The sequence below is a fragment of the Elephas maximus genome, chromosome 17 (assembly GCF_024166365.1).
Source record: "Elephas maximus indicus isolate mEleMax1 chromosome 17, mEleMax1 primary haplotype, whole genome shotgun sequence".
NCBI lineage: Eukaryota > Metazoa > Chordata > Mammalia > Proboscidea > Elephantidae > Elephas > Elephas maximus.
Window position 1 is genome coordinate 75,020,827 of NC_064835.1, and position 17,947 is coordinate 75,038,773.

At 47.1% G+C, this 17,947-nt stretch overlaps 1 protein-coding gene across 1 annotated transcript in view; it reads right to left on the reverse strand.

Annotated features, from left to right (window-relative positions):
- The window catches only part of GAS6 (growth arrest specific 6), a 77,570-nt gene extending 61,603 nt beyond the window's left edge, over nt 1-15,967 (reverse strand). The window contains exons 1-2 of the mRNA XM_049856237.1: nt 15,592-15,967; nt 15,088-15,254 (exon numbers count right to left, since the gene is read on the reverse strand). Of these exons, the coding sequence (XP_049712194.1) occupies nt 15,088-15,254; nt 15,592-15,673 (249 nt within the window). The 5' untranslated portion in view covers nt 15,674-15,967. The remainder of the gene's footprint in view (nt 1-15,087; nt 15,255-15,591) is intronic.
- Nucleotides 15,968-17,947: the final 1,980 nt, after the last annotated feature.

The window sequence follows — 17,947 nt, forward strand, 5'->3', positions numbered from 1 at the left end:
GGCTTGCTGGTGGAGAGAGGTGCCTCTGGGCACTTGTTGGTGGAGCTAAAAAGCTGTTAACACTTGCCAAAGCAGGGTAGAGGCCTAGCGGGCACAGTGGCAGAGGCCTAGAGAAGGGCCATTGGCTGGCATGGCCAAGAAACTGAGAGCAGACCTGGTTGGAAGCTGTCCTGATTGATGAAGGTAATCCTGTCTCCTGAGCTGTAGCCTATTACCTCCCTAATAAACCTGTAACTATGGATCTGGTCTGTGAGTTCTGTGTGGCCAGTGCCAACAAATTACCAAACTCAGAAAAGAACTAGAGAGTGCCCTGTGGAGGACAGCTGGGGTCAGAAATGGTGAAAAAGTTGGAGAGTAAAGGTATGTCTGACTTCTGCCTCATAGGAACCACCTTTGTGCTGAGCAGGCTTAAATCTCTTCTCAGGAATCTAAACGGGTTCTAATGTTAGATTACACCAGCCAAATTCTTATTGGAGAAAGGTGATTTATATGTGGGATTCAACCGGAACTCTATTAAAATCAAGGGTATAATGTATTGAGGGATTTCTAAATACCAGGCACAGTGCTAAGCCCTTTATGTATCTTCTGTGGTAGGCAGAATTAATACGCCCATGCCCTAATCCCCAGAACCTGTTCCACGTTAGGTTACACGCAAAGGGGAATTAAGGCTTCAGATGGTATCACTGTTGGTAATCAGCTGAGCTTGATACTGGGAGATTATCCTGGATTTTCTGGACGGACCCAACATAATCATCAGGGTCCTTACAAGCGGAAGAGGGAGGTAGAAAAGAGAGAACCGGAGAAATGGTAGTATGAGAAAGATTCAGCCTGACATTCTGGTTTTGAAGATGGAAGAATGGGGCCGTGGGCCAAAAAAGATAGGCAGCCTCTAGAATCTGGAAAAGGCAAGGGAATGATTTCCCCCTAGAGCCTCCAGAAAGGAATGTAGCTCTGCTGACGCCTTGGTTTTAGCCCAGCGAGACCCATTCTGGACTTCAACCTCCAAACTATAAGTTCTAAGTGTGTTGCTTCAAGCCATTAAATTTGTGGTTTTGTTAGAGCAGCAATTAGGAAACTAATACATCTTTCATTTAATTTTATTCTCACAGAAACCACATACAATAGACGTTAAACAAACAAACAAAAACAGTTGCCACTGAGTCATTTGTCACTCATAGCTACCCTACAGGACAGAGTAGAACTGCCCCGTAGCGTTTCCAAGGAGCACCTGGTGGATTTGAACTGTTGACCTTTTGGTTAGCAGCTGTAGCTCTTAACCACTATGCCACCAGGGTTTCCACAATAGACGTTAGTATCTCCAATTTACATTTGCAGCAACGGTGACTTTGAGAGCTTAAGTAACTTGTTTATAGTTGCACCGTGGCAAAGCTGAGATTCAAACCCTTGTCCTTCTTATTCCAAAGCCTTTCTATTACACTACTGGCCTGAAACAAAAGGCTCACTCCAAAAGCCCCTAGCAGGGCACCCAGCATGTAGAATACATTCAACATATAAGCTTTGCTGGAGCAAAGAAAAATCCCAGCAGGGAAAATTCCAGCAGGTTCTGGATAGAGTTCACTATCGGTAAAGAAACCAGTTAACTAGCTGCCTCATGTGTGTCAGAGTAGAACTGTGCTCCTTAGGGTTTCCAATCGCTGATTTTTCCAAAGTAGATCTCCAGGCCTTTCTCCCAAAGCACCTCTAGGTAGACTCAAACCTTCCAACTTTCGGTTAGTAACCAAGTACATTAACCATTTATACCACCTAGAGACTCCTCAGTGGAATACAGGGTTAACAATTTAGCAGTTGGATAAAATAACGTGGGCCCAAGTCAATCTTCTTAGTGAAGTCAGTTTTCCCTATGAATAATGAGTTGTGTAGGCAATTACTTCGGGCCCAAGTTCAATAACTTCAGGAAGGTGTTAATCACTTCAACGTTAACATGTTAAACTTGAAGGCTGGTGACCTGACTTTTCATCTGGTTAAAGAGCTAACTTGGACATGTGCCGAAATAAATGACTGAACTTCAGTTTCATGAGTGCCTAGGATTAAACAGGACGCCTAAGACTTGCCGGCCACAGGATTATGAGTCTGTGACAAATGCTATTGCAAAATTCTCGATTGTTCCTCAGGCTTATAAAAAGAGAACTTTAAGTGGATCTTGGTGCTTCTCTGAATCCAAAGAAAGCTTCCTGAACATGTGACTATGACCCTGGCTTTCTGTGTGATTCTAAGTGTGTCCCAATTCCTTTGAAACGATTGGTTTCATCAGCAAGTGTGAATCAATTCAAAGACCCAACTTCAAGGCTTCTAACCCGGAGAGGGGTCCCTCTCTAGGCCTCTTATTTGTTGCTGCCTCGAAATGTGTCATATGCATCTCTCCTTGCATCTCATTCTATTGGACTCTGCCCAGCTAATTTAATTAAAACAAATCAAGGGTACAGGAGATGCGTAACTACCCGAATATGACGCAAAAGCAAATTGCTAACGCCACTCAACTACGAAGCCTCTTGAATCAAGCTGTGGAGACTTTCCTAGCAGGTGCCCAATCAACAAATGTGGTCCGTTTTTAACTCAGTTTTATCCAAGCTTCTGAGCATGTCTGCAACCAGAAAACCAGTAACACGTGGCACTAACGCTGTCTCACTGACCAACGATTGGTGGTTTTAGTCCCAGCCTTCTTGGGGGATTGAAAATATGCTCAGATTCTTTTGCTTTGGACAGGTGTTTTCTTCATGAAACGCTTTGGACAGAAGAGCATTAGAAGGTGGCTGTCGGCAGGTGTCAGGAAGCTGGAGCAGCGGATGTGGGTTTGCACTTTCCTCTCACCTCATCAGGTCAGCAAAACTCACCAGGTAGGAAACTCAACCAGTACAAAAGCAAAAGTCGCCATGTGTGTAATAGGTATAGCCTGGCTCTGCAGACCCAGCACAAAAGCACTCACACTGAACTTATGCTCCTTGTTGAGTTGATAATTTGTATATACCATGCTTATCCTCGACCTGTACTATATCCTGATCCCTCCATGCTGATGCTACCATCAATCAAACTGTACATATATGCCGTGATTTATCACGTGCCTTAGCACATATGCCATAATTTATCATGTGCGTTAGCATATACTACTTCATTTGACACTCTCCAATCACCTGCTGACCTGAGGGGGCACGATTCCCTTTACCACGAGCACACTAAGGCTTCGTGGTGCCTGCTGTATCACCTGGATCCTCTGCTCTCCCCACTAATCTCTGCTGGCAATAGTCACTGATTAAGATGGGGTTCTCTAGAGCTGAAACGTCTGAAGATGAAATCTCAGCGCTGCCGCTTCTTGTGCAACCCCAGAAGTTTCTCAACCATAGTTTCCATATCTGAAAAATGGGAATGATGACAGTCGCTATTACATAGAGTTGTTATGAAGACAAAACAATTCCATACATGTAAATGTTGAGAACAATGCCTGGGACATACTGTGTGCTATTATGATTACTAGACAGTATTAGTCACGATCACGATTCTCCTTCCACAGAAGACCATTCTAGAAATCATGGGTAACCTATGTTTTTCATAATACAAATTTTATCAACTTTTGATGCTGGTCAGTCATTTCTTAAAAAAAAAAGAAAAAGTGATTCACCTGCCTGTAAATGTTGTTGGAGCTTTGGTGGCACAGTAGTTAAGAGCTTGCCTGCTAACCAAAGTTTTAATCCACCAGGGCGCTCCTTGGAAACCCTCTGGGGCAGTTCCACTCTGTCCTACAGGGTTCACCGTGAGTCAAAATCAACTCCACGGGCGATGGGTTTGTTTGTCTGTTTTGTAAACACTGTTACATTATTTTTCTGTCTTTCCTACAAATAGAAGAAGGTAGTAAAATGGAGCCTTTCACCTTAGAAATGGAAATAGTCCATAATATGCAAAGTCCAAGGCTCTGCTACTGAAAGCCCACTGCTCTTGCCATGGGGGGGTAGGGGGAGCGGCAAGGAGTGCCTAACTGTAAATTAGCAGCTTTCATAAGGATGGTCACCTTGTTGTTGTTGTTGTTGTTAGGTGCCATGGAGTCACTTCCAACTCATAGCGACCCCATGAGCAACAGAATGAAACAATGCCCGGTCCTGCACCATCCTTACAATCATCGTTATGCTTGAGCTCATTGTTGCAGCCACTGTGTCAATCCACCTCATTGAGGGTCTTCCTCTTTTCCGCTGACCCCGTAATCTCCCAAGCATGATGTCCTTCTCCAGGGACTGATCCCTCCTGACAACACATCCAAAAAATGTAAGACGCAGTCTCACCATCCTTGCCTCTAAGGAGCATTCTGGCTGTACTTCTTCCAAGACAGGTTTGTTCGTTCTTTTGGCAGTCCATGGTATATTCAATATTCTTCGCCAACACCACAATTTAAAGGTGTCAACTCTTCTTCGGTCTTCCTTATTCATTGTCCAGCTTTCACATGCATATGAGATACAACTGAAAATACCATAGCTTGGGTCAGGTGCACCTTAATTTTCAGGGTGACATCTTTGCTCTTCCACACTTTGAAGAGGTCCTTTTCAGCAGATTTATCCAATACGATGCGTCTTTTGATCTCCTGACTGCTGCTTCCATGGCTGTTGATTGCAAATCCAAGTAAAATGAAATCCTTGGCAACTTCAATCTTTTCTCCATTTATCATGATGTTGCTCATTGGTCCAGTTGTGAGGATTTTTGTTTTCTTTATGTTGAGGTGCAATCCATACTGAAAGCTGTGGTCTTTGATCTTCATTAGTAAGTGCTTCACGTCCTCTTCACTTTCAGCAAGCAAGGTTGTGTCATCGGCATAACGCAGGTTGTTAATGAGTCTTCCTCCAATCCTGATGCCTTCATATAGTCCAGCTTCTCGGATTATTTGCTTAGCATACGGATTAAATAGGTATGGTGAAAGAATGGTCAATTTAGCAATTCCAGAAAGAAATAATGCTGACTAAACAGACAGCCTAATCAAACTGCTGACAATTAAGTCTTCCTGGATGGAAGACAATCCCAGCCAGGCTAGAGGGAAGGGCGCTCTGGGCTCGGCTGTCAGCAGCACTTATATCTTAATACCTGGCTGGAGGCTGTGGCCTAGCAGAAGCCCTCCCCAGGTGCTGGCTGAGTTGAGCTGTGTGTTTTCCAAGGTGGTCCTCATTAAACTGGGTCTAGATGGCAGGCTTTTTGGACAGATGTTTTTAAAATATATTTTATTATCATGGGCACTAAAAACTGGAAGGAGACCCTGTGTGGTGCAAACATTTAACATGCTTGGCTGCTAACCAAAAGGTTGGAGGTTCGAGTCCACCCAGAGGTGTCTTGGGAGAAAGGCCTGGCAATCTACTTCTGAAAAGTGAGCCACTGCCAAGTCCTACAGAGTACAGTTCTTCTCTGTCACACATGAGGTCTCCAGGAGTCGCAGTTGACTCAACTGGCACATGGAAAAACTAGAAGGAAACAAATTTTACCAACAATTGGAAAGAAAGATCCAAGAGAGTGAGTGCGACATTCATAAGGTCCAACTATACATTACTGTTTCTTCTTCATATTATATTATTCACAGTGTCTGTCAATCACTCAAAGCAAATTTGTGCCTTTGTCAAGAGGGAAATAAAAAACTGATTCATTGTCAATGTCTTCCACCCCCATTTTCCACTTTCAACCCTATTTTTAAAAACACTTTTAAGCTTTTTAAATGAACTCTTAAATCCTTCAGAGTCAAAATCTACAAAGCACAGTCACCGGGTTCACTGGAATATAATAACCATACAACACGTAAAGAATATTTCCAACACCCAGTATTCAATCCTTAAGCAACAGCAAATTCTCTGCATTATAGAATCAGCTTCCTATTTTCAGCTTAGGAAAAACAAAGCGAAAATGAAGCATGAAGAAATTCTGACAGTTGTCAATGGCTCGAGGCTAAAAACAATAACCCAGGAAGTGTTAAGAATGTCCTGGCCCCAGCTAGCTATCTTAAAGTCCCTTTATTTCAGAATCTCAAGAAACAGACAATAAACATTAACTTCTTAAGAGTGTGTTTTGTTCCTAAATAACAAAGGGAAATGTTTCAGAATGTCTTTAATTAGTTTTCCATAGAGATTCAGTCCACTGGCTAGGAACTAGGTGTAATTCACAGTACCTGGCACTTTCCCGGGATACCTGACTGTTATTACACAAAGGAACCGGAAGAAGCCTAAATCCCTGTACACCCTAGGATTAAAGAAAAATACATATATGCATATATACATTTAGGTATATAAAAAAGCAAAGCAAACCTGTTGCCATCAAGTCAATTCCTACCCACAGCAAACCTAGACGACAGAGTAAAACCGCCCTATAGGGTTTCCAAGGAGCTGCTGGTGGATTTGAACTGCTGACCTTTTGGTTAGCAGCTGTATTGCTTAACCACTGCACCACCATGGCTTCTATGTATATATAAACCAAAAACCAAACCCGTTGCCACAGAGTCAATTCCGATTCATAGGGAACCTATAGGACAGGGTAGAACTGCCCCACAGAGTTTCCAAGGAGTGCCTGGTGGATCTGAACTGCCCACCTTTTGGTTAGCAACTGTAGCACTTAACCACCATGCCACCCGGGTTTTCTATGTATATATACAGGCACAGGCAAAAGTACACTGTGGCATAACAAAAGGCAAACAGGGGAGTCAGGCAGCACAGAACTGAGACGAAAGTACAGAATCTTCTCTCAAAGCCACAAGCTAATCAAAAGTGTACCTCTCAGCAACCCCACTCCACCCCCCACCCCAAAACAGCAGCAGGTCTGGGCTCTGAGGACCCACAAGGTGCCCTTCAATGAAATGTAGATCCCAAGACTTGGGTGCTCATGGATGGTTTCAGGCACTCACTCAGTTTGTCCCTTTGTCATTTAAATATGGGTGATGGAGACAGGCCACTGTCACATCAGAACCCTGAGTGGGGAGGGTGACAGAGATGTCTGAAACCCTGGTCTAACCAAGCTCCATCTGCAGACTTCTGAGCTCATGCAGGCAAGCTCTTGAGAAAAGGGAGGGTGCCTCTCGGGATAACCGGTTTGACTGTTCTGCGAACAACCAGTCAATTCCGTGAAAAAGCAGCACCACAACGGTCGTCTGACTGAATTGACCAGTTTTCTCAAAGCCTCAAGCGGCAAAAGCCCTGGAAGAGAAAGGGCGCAGGAAGGACGGCCATGCCCGGCAGGGGACCCAGGGCAAGGCGGGAGCCCCTGCCCTGAGCCTGGCCAGTGTGGGGCAGCAGCACCACTTGGGGGAGCAGGACAGGATGCTTTTGGGAGTGAAGAGAACTCATCCCTGAGGAAGGAGCCAGAAGGACTGGGCCTTCATAGGAAGATGAGATCCTTTTACTTTTTAACGAGTCTGAGGTTTTCTGTTGTGTCTGCTCCAACCCCTAAAGCCATAGAAAGTGCGTGCGTGCCTGTGTGTGTGTGTGTGTGTTTGGGAGGGGGGTCCAGCAAAGGCAGAACTGGAGGGCGGGAGGGGGCTGCTGCTGCTATGGAAGTCACAACCAGTGAGAAGGCCATCTGCTGGCAGAAATGTCACCTTCGCCAGCTGGCTCACTCACATTGCAGATGGCAAGTCATTCAGGACAGATCAGATCTCCACTCCCGCCTCCTCTCCCCCACCCTCCTGCTGAGACTCAGGGCTTCCTGGGTCCTATGTGATCCTTTAGGCTACCCAACCTACAGAGGCCACCACACCTCTGCCACATTTTGGGATGCCTCACATTCCCAGAGTGGTTGTGCCAAGAGGTGACTTCAGGGGAATGCTTTAGTCTCCAATAGGGGTGGCCCTCCCCCAGCTATCTCGAAAGAACCTGCCATCTAAGTAAAACCCATGTCCCCTTGATGGGCAAATGTGGTTCAAGACAAGGTGAGCCACACCAGCAGCTTTCTGAAACTGCACCCCTGAAACCGTCCTAAATGCTTCACCATCAACGAGGCCTAGTATGTCTGTAAGAGCTGGGGGTGCGGGTGGGGGCGGTGTTGAAGCGATGAGACAGAAAGAGAATGCCATTAGCAGTGTTGTACAAGTACTGTACTTTGTCTTTCAAACACAAATAAGGTGGGGGGATCAAGAACTGCAGCTCTGTCTTTTTTTTTTTTTCCTACCAGTAATTCATGGATCAAGCTGTACCTGTCGGTGCCTGCTAGACAGACACACTGTGTGCAGTAAGATGAGCAGAATGCAGGAACAGATGAGTAGCTGCACGGCGAATCCCTGGCTGGAAGAAATCTTTTGTCCAGAATCCTCTCTGGAAGCAAACACTGATCATCAGGCAGCCAACAACCCACCTGCTTTGAGAAGCATTTAAGTAAAAAGGTGACTCTGGTGCTGAGAACCCGGGCTGGGATGCAGGGGTTGGAGCAGGGCCAGATTATGCAGTAAGCAAGGTACACACGGGCTTACCTGTGCTTACTTATCTGTAGTGCACACTCTCACATGGGTTTCACATATGAAATTGTGTACTACAGATACGTAAGTAAGCACAAGTAAGTTTGTGCACACCTTGCTTATTGGGTAATCCGTCCCTGGGTTGGAGCATTAAAATGAACTCAGAAAAATCCCAGGTAGAGACAACTGTACAGGGATTACTTAGCCCATGGTTCTCCACATTGCATGAACTCAGAACAAGGAAGCAAGAAGTAAAATACCAAAAAAAAAAGGGGGAGAATACCAAAAGAAAAGGAAGATAAAGAGAGATTCGGGCAGATAAGGCTCCAGAGAGCTGAGACAAGATTACCTGTGGCAACAATCAGTGGCCGAGGCAGCAGCATTGTTATTCAGAACACAAGGTACATACCCCTGGGGCTTAAATGTTATTATCTGTGGCCAGTAGTTAAGAGCTCAGCTGTTCTATAGGGTTGCTAAATGTTGAAATTATCTCGCTGGCAATTTTGCCCCAACCCACTGCCCTGGAGTCGAATGCAAAAAAGGGAGAGAAGGGATTTCTGTGGCAACAGGTGGGGCAGGAGTTAGAAAAGCACACACCTTCGTTTTTTATAATAAAATGAAAGTAGTGGTCTCTGACATTTAAGCCTCCAGCTTATGTGTAATTGGCAGGACTCTGGGACGGTCTACTATTGTACTTAGTTATCTATTGCTAAAGTGCAGAGCGGAAATACCTCATAGGGTTTTCACAGAGGTTAAGAGCTCAGCTGCTAATCAAAAAGGTCGGCAGTTCAAATCCACCAGGCGCTCCTTGGAAACTCTGTAGGACAGTTCTGCTCTGTCCTATTCGATCGCTATGAGTCAGAATAGACCCAACAGGAAGGGGTTTGCTTTTTGGTTTTGGGAGCAGATCACCAGGTCTTTTCTCCCTTGGAGCCACTGGTTAGGTTCGAACCACCAACTTTTAGAACCACCTTTTAGCAAGCAGCCAAGCGCTTAACTGTTGTGCCAATAGGGCTCCTGCTTAATTATCTACCTGCTGTAAAGGAGAATAACTTAGAAGGCTGGGCTCCAGCCCTCACAGAAAAAGAGGAAGAAACCCCCCAACGTGGAATGATGAAAGGTTAAGCAAGAGGATACCTGGCACACAGTAAGTGCTCAAGAAACACCTGTAGAATGAACAAATCTAATTCCCCAGAGAAAGAAAATTCCTCCTAGCTTCTCTTTGAAGCCCAGAGAGTTGAGGTTGCCTAAATCCACCAGCCAGTAAGTGGCAGAGCAGGCGGGGCCCAGGACAGGCTCTCCCACTCCCTCTCCCAGGGTTTTCCCCTACGGCGGCCTGAGACCACAGGGAAACTGCTGGAGTGGCAGATGTACCATTCTCTTCTTTGCCAGCAGGGGAAAGAAGCTGCGTTTGTAAACTCCTTACTACAGGCAGGGCCAGAGTTGGACAGATGTTTTGTTTTGATTTTTTACTAAAAGGGAAAACTGGGAGAGACACATTGAAGACAGGCTGCCAGCTTTCAGCATCCTAACTCTGTAAACAGCAGTGTGTGCGTGTGTGGCGGGCGGGGGGGCGGGGGGGCGCGTAGGTGGAATCATCAACCCTGAAGGTGAGCCCTGGCATTTTTAACAAGTACCCCTGGGTTCTGAAGCAGGTAATCTGTGGACCACAGTGCACGAAACGATGATTCTAGGGCAACTCTTTCGTTGTTATAGTTCAGGAAGCGAAGGCCATGGAGGGTATCTGATTTACCTAAAGTCTTTTGTTTTTTAAAATCTTTATTGTGCTTTAAGTGAAAGTTTACAAATTTATATACACCTTGCTATATACTCCTAGTTGCTCTCTCCCTAATCAGACAGCACACTCCTTTCCACTCTATTTTCGTGTCCATTCGGCCAGCTTCTGACCCCCTCTGCCCTCTCATCACCCATTCGGACAGGAGCTGCCCACATAGTCTCATGTGTCTACTTGATCCAAGAAGCTCACTCTTCACCAGTATCATTTTCTATTTTATAGTCCAGTCCAATCCCTGTCTGAAGAGTTGGCCTTGGGAATGGTTCCTGTCTTGGGCTAACAGAAGGTCTGGGGACCATGATCTCTGGGGTCCTTCTAGTCTCAGTCAGACATTAAGTCTGGTCTTTTTACAAGAATTTGAGGTCTGTATCCCACTGCTCTCCTCCTCCCTCAGGGGTTCTGTGTTGTGTTCCCTATCAGGGTTGAAGCCAGGCACCATCTAGTTCTTCTGGTCTCAGGCTGATGGAGTCTCTGGTTTATGTGGCCCTTTCTGTCTCTTGGGGTCATAATTACCTTGTGTCTTCGGTGTTCTTCATTCTCCTTTGCTCCAGCTGGGCTGAGACCAATTTATGCATCTTAGATGGCTGCTTGCTAGCGTTTAAGACCCCAGACACCACTCTCCGAAGTGGGATGCAGAATGTTTTCTTAATAGATTTTATTATGCCAATTGACCTAGATGTCCCCTGAAACCATGGTCCCCAAGCCCCTGCCCCTGCTACACTGGCCTTTGAAGTGTTCAGTTTATTCAGGAAACTTCTTTGCTTTTGGTTTAGTCCAGTTGTGCTGACGTCTCCTGTATTGTATGTTGTCTTTTCCTTCACCTAAAATAGTTCTTGACTACTATCTAATTAGTGAATACCCCTCTCCCTCCCTCCCTCCCCACTCTTGTAATGATCAAAGAATATTTTCTTCCTTGTTTAAACTATTTCTTGAGTTCTTATAATAGTGGTCTCATATAATATTTGTCCTTTTGCAACTGACTAATTTTACTCAGCATAATGCCTTCCAGATTCCTCCACGTTACGAAATGTTTCAGATTCATCACTGTTCTTTATCGATGCGTAGTATTCCATTGTGTGAATATACCATAATTTAATTACCCATTCATCCACTGATGGGCACCTTGGTTGCTTCCATCTTTTTGCTATTGTAAACAGTGCTGCAATGAGCATGGGTGTCCATATACCTGTTCGTGTAAAGGCTCTTATTTCTCTAGGATATATTCCAAGGGGAAACCCTGGTGGCGTAGTGGTTAAGTGCTAACCAAAGGGTTGGCAGTTCAAATCCGCCAGGCGCTCCTTGGAAATTCTATGGGGCAGTTCTACTCTGTCCTGTAGGGTCACTATGAGTCAGATTTGACTCGACGGCACTGGGCTTGGTTTTTTTTTAATATTCCAAGGAGGGTACCAGTCTTATAAAGTCTTATAGCCAGATTCTGGGTTATTTCTTGAGCTAACCCTATCAGCCTCATTCCACAGAGTATTAGAGCTACATTTCAAAGGCAAAGACATTAATTCCTATTTCCTAGAGAGAACTCAAATGTTCTGGAGTACAGAAACTCTTGCTCCAGTAATTTCATAGCACTGCCCCTTTCAGAGTTCTGGTGGCGCAGTGCTCAAGAGGTCAGCTGCTCACCAAAAGGTCAGTAAGTTCGAATCCACCAGCTGCTCCTTGGAAACCCTATGGGGCAGTTCAGCTCTGTCCTATAGGGTTACCATGAGTCGGTATAGACTTGACAGCAATGAGTTTTGGCCCCTTTCAAAAGTGCTTTATCGATTTTTTTTGACTAAGGTACGTTAGCACTAATTGTGTTTTGAGGACTTCCCCAAAGATGTTGAGAAGTCTGGACTAGAAGATAAGGACCTTTCAGAGGTGAACAAAAAACAAAAACCAAACCCAATACCATTGAGTCAATTCCAGCTCACAGAGACCCTACAGGACAGAGCAGAACTGCCTCATGAGGTTTCCAAGGAGCGGCTGGTCGATTCAAACTGCTGACCTTTTGGTTAGCAACCAAGCTCTAAATTACTGCACCACCAGGGCTCCGAGAGGTGAACACCTGCCCTAAACACTCATTGTCTCTCAGAGCAGAGCTGGGGATACAACCAGTGCCTAACTCCTAATCCAGGGCTCTTCCCAGCACACCACACTGCCTCTCAAATTATGTTCATTGTTAAGTAAAAAGAAAACCAGCCAAATCCAGAAAACAAAGCAAAGGATATACATGAAAATGCAAGATGGCAGGTTAAAATAAATGACTTGCAATTGCGTGGACTGCAGGGGAAGACTCAAAGAGTAGCTGGCCCAATGTGGGAAACCGATAAAGAAAAAAAAAATTATTATTTGGGGATGGGAGTTGAAACGGGGGAGGACAAAATTCTGAAAAGCTCAGATAACTTTACTATGAAAAGTTTACCAACTTCTGATTGTGAAAAGACTGTGAAAGAGGGCTTTTGAAGGAGGAGATGGCAGCCGACACAGAAGTGAAAGGCAAGCCCCAGTCTTAAAAAAATACAAGTGTGCAGAAAAAGGCAGAAGGGATCTGAAACACTTGATTACAAGGAAATATAAAAGCGTTGCACAGCAATGGCCCCAAATACCAGAGGTTGTACTAAAGCGACAGGATCATGAGTACTTTTTATTTCTTGTCTTCATTGGACATTTTTGTAAAGTGATGTCACATTTATACATTATAATTAAATAAAACATAAAGTACATTAAAATCAGAAAGGGAATTAACACTGGGAAGAACAGAGCAGCACAGTGCTTATTACCAATCATGTATTATATTTAAACAGTGTTTTGCCAATTAGCACAAATTGTGCCCTAGAGGTCAGCACGGAAAAGCTAGGGTGGGGTGTCTCCATCCTGGGCCAGCTGGCAAGCAGCAGGACAAGGGCTAGTTGAGGTGGGTGGCATTTTTGTCGCTTTCAACTCTTGAAGCCAGAAAGCCTCATCCCAAAGAGAACAAGCAACATTTTCAAGGTTAGGCATGGGGGTTGGAGGGCATTGCTCCTGCCACATAATCGCAAAACTGAGCAATGACCCAGGGTGATCTGGGGTGCACGAGCCCTGCCACTAGCATATTTAAAGATCTTGTGCCAGGTGCATGATTCATAGGGCCACCATGATTCATCATTAAAGAAACAAGGAAAAAAAATGAAGCTAGGAAAAAAAAAAAAAAAACTGCAGCATAATGCTAGTCCAGGGAGACAGGGCTGGAAGCCCTGTTGTTATTGATACTGAGGGTAGTTAAATGAGAGAAAATAATCTCTATCAGATTTCAATTACGGTAATGATTAGCTGTGCCAGAAAGAGAACTGTACCAATAGTTTTAAAACTTTCTTTCAGAAAAGGGAATCTCAAGGGGACAGTCAAGTCAACAGATAAGAAATGTAAGTCAAAATAAAAGCACACATTGGCCATACAGAGCCATTCTTTCATTGCATGTGGTTTTTATTTCATTCCAGAATTCTTTAAAAGAAAAATTCCAGGAGTACCAAAAAATTAGCTGTGAAATCACTCTGACCTCACTGTTTAAAATGACAATGTAAAGCCAAGACTATTTCTATCATTCCTCCTTTCCAATGTCATTTGCTTCTGAACGGACAAACATCTCAAGCTTCCGATGGGTCCTGCAGGTGCTAACTACAAAAAATGCTCTTAAATAAGAGACCCCCCAGCGTTCTGTCCCTTCCTTTACCATCACTCAGCTCCTGCAGAGACACATGGCCTCCACACTCGGGCAGTCTCTTCCAAGTTGGCTGGCCTTCCCATCCCACGCATTCTCCAAGGACATTATTAATAGAAGTATGTCCTGGGCCAGCACCTGTCAGGCTGTGGTCCTGAAGTCACCAGCTGCTCCTGAAAGAGCACCTTGCTATAAGGGGCCCCTGCACACACTTGGGGCTTAGACCCTTCCCTACTTTCTACCCTGACAGTCCCCCTGTTTCCTAGCACCCCCAAATATATATTCTTTGCACTATTCCTGTAATAATATTTTTGGACCTGCTGCTGCAAGCAAATCCACCCCTCAGATCTTTCAGTTCCTCTTTCATGAAAACTCTCCATCTTCCCTTGATGCAGATCAAGGAGCTGTGTGAGGCTCCACCCCTCACTGTCTAATCCAGCAAACAGGCCAGGGAAGGTAGGAAGCTGTTTCTTCCACTGTATTTCCTTTACACTTTAAAAATGGATTCCCTATTTTATTCTGGCGAAGTCTTACATGGTGCATATTTTCTTCTAAGTGGCTGCCTTCAGGGAGGGGCCTGCTGACAGAAGATGACTGCAGTGTCTTGAATGGGAGAACGCCACTCAACACCCTGCCTCCTCTCAGAGGACTTAAGGCCGCCAAGAGAACTGAGCATCAAGCGTGGAGGGAGACGTGAGGGTGACCTCAGAGTTCCTACTCCCTTTTCTCCTCTGCCACCTGACATTCGCTTTTCAGCATTTCTTATAGAGATGGTTTCTGCATATTCAAGAGTTCTGGAATGTGACTTGCACTGGACCCTCCTCACATTAGGGACTCACGCGGGGAACCCGGGAAAGGAAATGTGAGGTTCTGGGAGGAATCCCGAAGGCTCTCCATCAGTGCGTGCTGGGATCTCTGTCCCCATAAATGAGGTGCTGCAGGGAGAACGCTCTAGATGGTTTCGCTCCTCAAACTCCTCTCAATCCTCTCCCCCCCACCCCCCGCCCCCGGCAAGACAAGGTCGGCTACGTGGTAAAGTGTACGTTGTTTATATAACGGACCCTCTCTTCCGACCACCTTCCCCAGCTAGGCAGACTGCTGACACCCGGACTTCAGCGGCGGCCGGCGGAAGCGCGAAAACTGCGCAACCCTCTCTCCCGAACCCCCCGCGAGGCCCGCGCTCACCGTCTCGGGGTCGTTCTCGAACACCTCCCGGGCCTCCTCCTTGTTGCACAGCTCTTCTATGCACTCCCTCTCCAGGTGACCCTGCTTGGCCTCCTCGAAGACCTGGTAGGCTCGTCGCTGCCTCGGCCGCAGGAACTGCGCCGCCTCGCGCGCCCGCAGCAGCACCGCTGCCCGGTCACCCGCGCGGGCGTAGAGGGGAGGAAAGCGGGCGGGGAAGTAGCCGGGCAGGAGGCAAGGGGGCGAGCGGGGAAGAGAACAGGGAACAAGGCCATTAACCCGGGCCCCTTGCTCCTCAGGCCCCGCACGCCACACTGCGGGCACCGGCTCCGTGCCCTTGACCTGGGGATGCTGCAGCGGCGGCGGGTGCCCGGGGCGCGCCGCAGCCTCTGTGGCTCCCTCGGCTGCTGCAGGGCCGGCTCGGGAGCACAGAGCAGGCGAGGACTGCGGGCAGCAGCGCCCCGCTTTCCACCCCGCGTGTGTGGGGTCGCGCAGGATGGTACTCACTGTGCGAGGACTCGGTGGCCAGCAGGAGCAGCAGTAGCGCGGTGCCGAGGGCGGCGGCGGGGCCGGGCTGCGGCGGCTGCATGGCGAGCGGGGTCCCGGGCCCGGGCGGCGGCGGGGAGCGCGGTGCGCTCGGCGGCGGGGAGCGCGGTGCGCCGGGCGGAGGCGGCGGCGGCGCGGAGGAGCCGGACGTGCGGGCCGAGAGCGCGCCGCGCGGTCAGAGCGCCCGGGAAGCTCTGGCGAGCCGCGGGCGCCGCGGGGGAGTCGCCCTTTTCATTTTGTCCAATCGGTTCTGAAGCTCACATCCCCGCGACGGCGCGGCGGTGCACCTAGGGCGCTTCCGAGCGTTTCTGGGCCGCAGGCGGCGGCCGGCCGGGAAGGCAGCGTGGGGGAGGCGGTGCCGGCGGGGGAGGGGCCGGGGAGCGGCCAGGGGCAGTCCCCGCCTCGGATGACAGAGCGTCGGGGAGCGGGCGGAGGCCTGGCCAAGCTCCTGAATTCGGTTGCAGAGCCTTTGAGTGTTTAGTTGGGAGGATCAAAAGGTTGAAGAAGAAAAGAGGTTATCAGGAACGTGGCGATTTCAGCACACCCACTGATTAGACTAGTGTGTCCTTCAAGAAGGAATTTCTCTCTAATCAATGATTGAATTTTTTTAATTTGGGGTGAGGGTAAAAGAAAAGAAAAGAAAAAGGAATACGCAGGTATAACTTAAAAACCAAACCGTTGCCTTCGAGTGGGTTCCGACCCAAAGTGACCCTATAGGACAGAGTAGAATTGCCCCATAGGGTTTCCAAGAATGTAATCTTTAGGCGAGAAGGTCATCAGATCTTTCTCCCGGGGATTGGCTGGTGGGTTCCAACCAACCTTTCGTTTAGCAGCGCAGCGCTTAACCACTGCGCCACCAGGGCTCCTGAGGCACCACTTAAACCAGGTACAAATGGACAATTTTCCAGGTACAATTTGAAAATGTAAACCTCTTTTCCAGCTCCCCCCCTCCCCGCCCCAGGCATCTACCACCCTTTGGCGATTCTTAATTCTTGGTCACATTTTCTCAAGACTTAAAACCCAACAGAGAAAGGATAAACTGAGGTCAAACTGAATCCCTTCGAGTCCAGAGAGTGAGATTAAATTATTTTCTTTTGTAATCTGTTTTCCACAATGATGATATTCAAAACCTTGAGGTTTCCCAGTAGATGTTTAAGTTGAAAGCAATATTTTGATTGTTCTTAGAGACCAAGACTTTCTGTCTCTCGTCTCGGAATATTTCGCAAAATCACAGACAAAAAACAAACAAACAAAACCTAAACAGGGCAGACCCCTCACGGGGACTTGGACCCAGGCAGCAACCCGCCCCCCCGCCCCCGACGTGCGCCATGGGGGGCAGAGGGACGGCGCAGAACGAGTTTTGGGATATTCTGGTCCGGAGATCCCCCACACCCCAAAACAAAGATGAAAAAATGGATAGCAATCCATCCTCCCTCCTGCACCCCAAATGACTGGTCATTTTATCCGGTGGGTTCAACACCGTGAGATATCCGGACCTCAGTTTATCGTGCCATCTGTAATGGGAGGATGAAATGTCACTGCTGGTAGAATTATTTGAGGTCGTTGGTTTGAAGATGGAGTTAACGAGTATATATGTTAAATTCAGGGAACGAATAGGTAAATCATCTGCAACTACGGCTGAACTAGAAATACAAGGCGTAGTGATTAAGAACTCGGCTGCTAACCAGAAGGTTGGCAGTCCGAACCCACCAGGCCCTCCTTGGAAACTATGGGGCAGTCCTACTCTGTCCTGTGGGGTCGCTATGAGTCGGAATCGGCTCGATGGCAACGGGCTTTCCCAGTGTGGACTACAGATTCAAACACAGAGGGAGTGAGGAACACGCTGCTGGGTTTCCCTAGGCTGATTCAGTCCTGAAAGCACCCCGGTGTTTAGAAGAATATTCATTATGTTAATTTCCCTGCTGCTTGTTCTTCAGGAGAGCTACTGATTTAAAATCTGGATGGGGTAATAAATTCTTGGGTTGTATGCAGATCCCAAATTCTCACAAAAAGACCTTAGTTAATGGTCTGACTGAGACTAGAGGAATCCCGGTGATCGTGGTCCCCAAACCTTCTGTTGGCCCAGGACAGGAACCATTCCTGAAGACAACTCATCAGACATGGAAGGGACTGGACAGTGGGTAGGAGAGAGATGCTGAAGAAGAGTGAGCTATTTGTATCAGGTGGACACTTGAGACTGTGTTGGCATCTCCTGTCTGGAGGGGGGATGGGAGGGTAGAGAGAGTTGGAAGCTGGCAAAATTGTCACTAAAGGAGAGACTGGAAGGGCTGACTCATTAGGGGGAGAGAAAGTGGGA